General features: G+C 33.3%; 1 protein-coding gene across 1 annotated transcript in view; it reads right to left on the bottom strand.

Annotated features, from left to right (window-relative positions):
• Positions 1 to 280: 280 nt before the first annotated feature.
• The window catches only part of REDIC1 (regulator of DNA class I crossover intermediates 1), an 85610-nt gene continuing 78019 nt past the window's right edge, over positions 281 to 7871 (bottom strand). Inside the window, exons 11-12 of the mRNA XM_084957210.1 lie at positions 5589 to 5671; positions 281 to 1157 (exon numbers count right to left, since the gene is read on the bottom strand). Of these exons, the coding sequence (XP_084813336.1) occupies positions 756 to 1157; positions 5589 to 5671 (485 nt within the window). The 3' untranslated portion in view covers positions 281 to 755. The remainder of the gene's footprint in view (positions 1158 to 5588; positions 5672 to 7871) is intronic.

Raw genomic sequence — 7871 nt, 5'->3', positions numbered from 1 at the left:
ATCTTAAAAATGAGAAATTCTGATGTAATATTTATAAAAATATTAATATTAAAAAAGTAAACATAAATTACTTTTCCAACGTTGAATAATTCTTTACAAAAGCATTGAAACATCTCTAATCTTGAAGAGAAAAACCACTTCCTTGATTGATACAAGCACTAACCAAAAAAAAAATAGAAAAAATATTTTATCTAAAAATTAATGCCAGAATTTTTATTGAGGATACAATATTTAAGATAAATAGCTAAAAAAATTCTCATTATGTTTAAAACAAATTTGATGTTATTTACCATTATTTATTTTAAAAGCTTGAAAGAAAACATTTTTGCTAAAAGATGCAACTGTACTAAAATTTAAAATAAATGCAACAAAGGAAGTAATTAAACATATTTTATTTCCATAAACAATAGCACATCATAATATAATAATGACCTTAAGAATGATAAATAGTAAACTTACATATACATTATTTTCTAAAAAATTTAAGGTATACTAAACCTATTAAAATATCTATGTGAAATTAAATGTATAAATTAATATTAAAATGTTTCTTAAAAACAGAAATATATCTTCTGAATACTTTCATGTAGTGTTTAGCTACAAAATTTTTCTTATTCTTTATTATGTTAATGAAATTCTAAACATTAAGTCAAATGCTGGATCTCAGGCTGAGTTTGAGAATATTAGCTGTTTTTTAGGATTTCCTGCCCTCCAGTGGTATCTGACTTAATATTTTCATTGCACTTTTCAACATCTCAAAAAAAAGACATATTTCCACATTTACATTTTGAAATTATATCACACTGTATGGCAATATCTAGTTTTTCTTCTATTACAGATTCACTCTCTGTTTGTACCCATGCATCACATCTTGTAAGCTGCAGAATGCAGTCATTATTGGCTGTGTTTTGCAAGATGCATGCTGAATTATACGGAGACTGTGGAGACTCATCTGTATTATTTTTCATTGAGAACTGGTGAAAATTCTCATTTTGTTTGTGAAATCTGGCATTGTTTTTAATAATTCTATCACACGGAAGTTTTCCCATGCTTCCCATGCTTTCTAAATAAACATTATTAGTTGTTTCTTTGATTTTGATGGATGTCCTATTTGAATCTTCAATTTGATGCAATATTTGATCTTCATCTTCAGAAGGCTAAAAGCAATTTAGTAAATTTGCTGTAAATGATGCTTAAATTTTTTAAAAAACAATCACCTCAAAGGAGACATTCTTAAAATTCACTTAGAAAATTTCAAGATATAGAAGAGACTTTGGCAGGTGGCAAATCAACTTAAATTTTTAATTTTTTTAAGTCAAGGAGGTTGTAGATTTTAAAATGACATGAACAATAATAACCCTTGAATCAAAAATGCAAAAGTGGGAGTTCCCATGGTGGCACAGTGGTTAATGAATCCGACTAGGAACCATGAGGTTGCAGGTTTGATCCCTGACCTTGCTCAGTGGGTTAAGGATCCGGTGTTGCCGTGAGCTGTGGTGTAGGTCGAAGACGCGACTCAGATCCTGAGTTGCTGTGGCTCTGGCTTGGGCAGCTCCAATTTGACCCCTAGCCTGGGAACCTCCATATGCCGTAGGAAGCGGCCCTAGAAAGCCAAAAAAAAAAAAAGAAAGAAAAAAATGCAAAAGTGCTAAAAAAAGAAAAGAGGACTTTTGTCTCTGATTAGTCTCCATAATCAAAGGTTATAACCTCCTCTACTTTTTCACATAGAGGAGATGATATATAACACATAGTATCCAATTACTTTAACAAAGTGAAGAAGCAGCATGACCTTAAAAGAAAAAGCTAACATGTGCAACTTGTCCTAATATTCATTCACTTACTTTTAAGTAAAAGAATAGCTATATTATCTGTTTCATTGGCTCAGTCTCAAAAAAAGATTAAGAAGAGTATCAGCTAACAGGAAATGAAACAGACAAAAGAAAAGTTAAAACAGCAAAAAATACCACAACTGTTACATAAAAAATCAAATTTTAAGTACTTTTAATTGATCTAGATTTTAACTTAATAGCTTGAATTTTTCAACTTCATGGAAAGTTTATATTTTAATTATTAAACTAACCAAAACTCTCTTAATAAAAATCTTACATAAAAGTTGATTATTCAAGCTAAAAATAAAAAGTAAAGTTAACACAAAAAACCTAAAATGATGGGAGTTCCCATCATGGTTCAGTGGTTAACGAATCCGACTAGGAACCATGAGGTTGCGGGTTCGATCCCTAGCCTTGCTCAGTGGGTTAAGGATCCAGCGTTGCTGTGAGCTGTGGTGTAGGTTGCAGACGCTGCTCGGATCCCAAGTGGCTGTGGCTCTGGCGTAGGTCAGTGGCTACAGCTCAGATTAGACCCCTAGCCTGGGAACCTCCATATGCCGCAGAAGCGGCCCCAGAAAAGGCAAAAAGACAAAAAACAAAACAAAACCTAAAATGATGTAACCTAAATGTCCATCAAAGGAATGGATAAAGAAGATGTGGTACAATATATACAAATATACAATGTAATATTACTCAGCCATGTAAAAACATGAAATAATGCCATTTTGAGCAACACAGATGAACCTAGAGATTATCAAACTAAGTGAAGACACAGAAATAAAAATATCATATGTATCACTTATATGTAGAATTTTAAAAAATGATACAAATGAACTTATTTACAAAACAGAACAGACTCACAGACTTCAAAAACAAACTTTTGGGTTACCAAAAAGGAAATGTGTCGGGAGGGATAAATTGGGAGTTTGGAATTAACATATACACACTACTATATATAAAACAGATAATCAACAAGGACCTACAGTAAAGCACTGGGAACTCCACTTAATAGTCTGCAATAACCTATGTGGGAAAAGAATCTGAAAAAGAATGGATGTATGTGTATGTATGACTGAATCATTTTGCTGTATACCTGGAACTAACACAACATTGTAAATCAACTACACTTCAATATAAAATGAAAATTAAATTTAAAAAAAGATGCCCTCAAAAAGAGGTGGGGGGGGGAAATATAACGTGAGATATAATAAGCACCAGCTGATTGGCATTAAAGTGGGAAAAGTAAGCCCAAGAAACAGCATTGAAACTGGCTGGGCACAAATTAGAGAAAACAAGATCAATACATATATTTATTCAAGAAATAAATATTCATTTAGCATTTGCAACGTGAATGAGGCAGACATGGTTGCTGCCCTCCTATAGCACACATTCTCACAAGTAGAAATGATGTTAATTGAATAATTACACACAAGCATATGTAAATATAAGTTGAGAAAACTATCAGGAGGAGCAAGTAGGAAGCACTTTTGAGAGCATACTGAGGGGACTAATTCAGATTGAAGAGCCAAAGGGGCTTTCAAAAGAGACATATTTAGACTGAGACTTAAAGGATAAATAACAGTAAGGTAGAGAAAACAGGATATATAATGTTCTGAAGCAAAAAAAAAAAAAAAAAAAAAAAGAGAGACCAATAAGCTAAGGAACGTGGAATGTCAGTATGTGCAAAGTATGGTGAGAAAGGGAGAATACCACAAGTTGGAAATGTAGCCAGAGGAAGAGGTCACAGGTGACCTGTAGCCACTGTAAGAAGTTTAGATTAGATTCTAAAGTAAAAACAGGAATCTATTGAATTGTTAAAGATAGAAATAATATTCAATTTAAGTTTTCAAAAGATCACGATGACTGCTAACTGTAGAAAAAGTGGGGTAAGACTGGAAGAAGAGAGATCTCTTAGGCAACAACCACAACAGTCTAAAAATAAGACGATGGTAACTTAGGCTAGGATACTAACACCAGAGGTTGAGAGAATTAGATAAATACTCAATTTATTTTGGAGGTAGAATTGATCGGATAACATGATGGAATGAATGTGGTTAAGGCAGGTGAGACAGCAAGAAATGAAAAACTGAAGTTTCTGGTGTGAGCAACTGAGTGGACCGCAAAGGTACCTACTAATGAGGGAACTATCAGAGAAACTGATCTGGGGAGATCAGGGAGTGTCAGTTTGGGCTACAAAAATGAAAAGATTTTTATGAAATATTCAAGAAGATATCAATAAGAAATTGGAATCTAATTAAAGGTCTGGGCTAAATTCATGAAGTTAAGAATTATCATCAACCAAGTAGTAGTATATAAGGTCATTGGAGCATGTAACATCATCTAGAATTCCAAGTGTAGGTTAAGAAAAGGGTCTTGGTGCAAATCCTAAACATTACAACATTTATATACAAACAATGGTTGAAAAGAAGTGGGCAAAGGTATAAAGTAGCAGAGAGGTATGAAAGAAATTAAGATAATGCATATCACAAAAGCAAAAGAAGAGGAGTTCCTGTTGTGGTGCAGTGGTTAATGAATCTGACTAGGAACCATGAGGTTGCAGGTTCCATCCCTGGCCTTGCTCAGTGGGTTAAGGATCTGGCATTGTTGTGAGCTGTGCTATAGGTTGCAGACAAGGCTTGGATCCCTCGATGCTGTGGCTCTGGCGTAGGCCGGCGGCTATAGCTCCAATTAGACCCCTAGCCTGGGAATCTCCATATGCCATGGGAGCAGCCATAGAAAAGGCAAAAAGACAAACAAAAAAACAAAAAGCAAAAGAAGAAAATGTTTCAAGAAAAGAAAGTAACCATTTCTACTAACAGTATTAGGAATTCTTATAAAATAAAAACTGAAAAGTATCCAATGAATTTGGCACCATTAGAAGTCACTAGTGTCCTTCCTTAGTAAGAGTAATTGGGACAGCAAGCTAGAGACAAAGGCAGATGAAATGAAGATAGAGAATTAATGGAGAATTCCAGTTAAATGTGATTTGTGAGAAGCTCACTCAGAATACTATGTCATCCCAATTATTCAGACTACTGTTCCCACTCAGCATTAAACATGCCACTCTAATTATTCAGATTATAATCATATTTTATAGTTTTCCTTGTATAGGCCTTGAGACTTTCTTTTTGTTATGTATTCTTGGTTGTTTTAGGTTTTCAATTATTACTAATGGATTAGTTCTTTTAAAAAAACTTTTTGGAATTCCTGTTGTGGCTCAGGGGGTTAAGAACATGACATAGTGTTAGTGAGGATGCAGGTTAGATCCCTGGCCTACTCAGTGGGTTAAGGATATGGAACTGCAGCAAGCTGTGGCATAGGCATGCAGCTGCAGCTCTGATTTGACTCCTAATCTGGGAACTTCCACATGCCACAGGTACAGCCATTAAAAAAACAAAACAAAACAAAAAAAAACCCCCCACAAAACCCTTTTAAAAGAAACACGACTTTATCATATACATATACACACACATTTTGATAAGAGCAGCTTCTGTAAATAACAATTCACCATCTTCATAAACATAAATGAATGATGCTTATTTACATTTTAATTTACTTTCTTCTTATATTTTTAATATTTTCAATTTTTGTTCACATTTATTTCCCCTATTTATCTCAATTAATTTTTCAGAATGAGATATAAGCTATGAAAATAACAATTCTAAATTAGCACAGCATATATTTTTATTATAATTGGTTTACACTGCTCTCTGTACAGTATATATTAATAAGCACAAAAAAAGAAAATGCTTAACTTACCATCTCTGAACTAGAACTGAAACAACTATCTGTTGGCATTGGAGAGTAACTGGTAGTTTGACTACTCTGTGAAGAATCAAGATCTGAAAATAAAACATTTAATTTGTGAAGAATGGTATTTATTTATATATAAATATATATATAAATATATAAATATATATATAGGCAGAAGACAGCAGCCAGTAAAATAAGTTTAGCTAACATACTATAGACCATTTTAAAGTGTGCCAAAGCCAAAACTAGTTAAATTTTTGGATACTTGGCGGCTTGCATGTCTGATGGTTTTACAGGTTTAGTCTACACATAAAGGATGTACATCTATAAGTAAAATAGAGGAAGTAATATAAGAGAAGAAAGGAGAACAGAGAAAGTTGAGTTGACTTTTATCCAGTACATTAACTACTTTTTATGAACAAATAAACTTCAAAAATTTGCTAAATTTAAAGTGTCAACTTGAGGGAAGGAGGAATAAGCCAAGTTTATGAGGTACCAAATATTTGCTAATCTAGTAAATGAATCTTCATCACACAATCAAAACTGTATTTAACTTATAATATGATTTCATAAGTGAAGAATTTTAAAACATTTAAGCATTCAAAATAATACTATTATATAATCTATTGACATTTGATACTGTCTATGATACTGCTAAATTTAATTTTTAAAAAACTATTTTAAAAATCAATTCAAAGTATCCAAAAGATTATTCTTTCATTATCTGCTAATTATGTTCTCTTAGGATTATAAGTAAAGTTTAAAAATGGGCTTGAGAAGCAGGCCACGACTCCCTAGAATGCATAATACTATAGATCAACAACAGCTTCAACCATTCCTCTCCTTGTTTGTAAAAAGGATTTGCTATACAAGAAAAAAAAAATAAGCAAAAGATAATGGATATCAAATCACATGTCCTCCTAAATACAACAGACCATGAGTACTACGTATTCATGCCTCAGCTCAGAATCAGGCCCTCTGTAACAAAATCTAACTAAGTATCAGCTGGGAGGTAGAGAGAACTTAGGTGAACTCAGTTACCCTTGGTTCATCACTCTACAAGGAATTTACACTCTCACGAAGCAGGTTCTCATCAACAGCAGAAAGCAGAGTCCAGAAAAGTGACCAGGAGGATTTTACTAATAATATGACCTAAGGGCATTCTTCCACAATAAGGTTCATTCAGGTCAGAGGTACAAGTAAATCCATAGTTATCAGTTGAGAAGACAAATGTCTGTTAGAATGAATTCTTACCTCTAACAGTGTAAGAAAGAACATGTAGATTAAAATGTAAATTCAATACTTATTGAGTAATTTCCTTATAAAAGTCACTGTAATAGTTTTGAGGAAAACATGGCCACAGTGCTCAAACTGTTCAAAATCTTGAGATGGAGAAACAGACACTTTTTTTTTTTAATGGTCACAAAATTATATGCAACAATAGAAGTCATAGAAGGTACAAAAGCAATAAAGATCTAACTGTGATTAGCTCTAGAGAAAGAGACTTGGTGAAGAGTAATAGAGAAAACACAAATATAAAGAACAGGTTTTGGAAGATGAATAAACTTTCCTGAAAGACAATATGAAAAAGAGCATATGGAATAGAGGAAAATAACACGTAAGAGCACACTTTGATATTAAATGAATTTTAGACTGTCTACAAAGGCACATAATTGTAGAGGTATTAAAAAGGGGTGAAACTGTATGAAAGTAAATCAATTAGGGAATTAACTCAGTAAAAGTTATGAAGTGATGAAGATCTGCACTAAAGCAGTGACACTAGTGAGTTCCCATTGTGGCGCAGTGGTTAATCAATCTGGCTAGGAACCATGAGGTTATGGGTTCGGTCCCTGGCCTTACTCAGTGGGTTAAGGATCTGGTGTTGCCGTGAGCTGTGGTGTAGGTTGCAGAAGTGGCTTGGATCCTGCATTGCTGTGGCTCTGGCGGCTACAGCTCAGATAAGACCCCTAGCCTGGGAACCTCCATGTGCCAGGGGTGCGGCCCTAGAAAAGACAAAAAGACAAAAATTAAAAATAAAATAAAATAAAAATAAATAAATAAATAAAAATTATTAGGTGAACCAAAAAAAAAAGTTAAGTTTCAAAAAATATAGAGTTGCTTCAATTTGCAGACAGTTCAAAACCAAGCAATTAGAAGTCTTGTGATATCACACAAACAAAAAAATTCAGGATAAAAGTTACCTCTAGGGGGCGGGATAGGAAATGCAATTGAGAAGATACACAAAAGAATTGATTTTGTATTATTTCTTAGAGCTACAAGCTAAGGACA

This window comes from Sus scrofa, chromosome 5 (genome assembly GCF_054392235.1).
Source record: "Sus scrofa isolate SSC_HxYL_T2T_F1_AM1 chromosome 5, Sscrofa_HxYL_maternal_Yorkshire_Landrace_v2.0, whole genome shotgun sequence".
NCBI classification, from domain to species: Eukaryota; Metazoa; Chordata; class Mammalia; order Artiodactyla; family Suidae; genus Sus; species Sus scrofa.
This window is presented reverse-complemented; position numbering and strand designations above follow the sequence as displayed.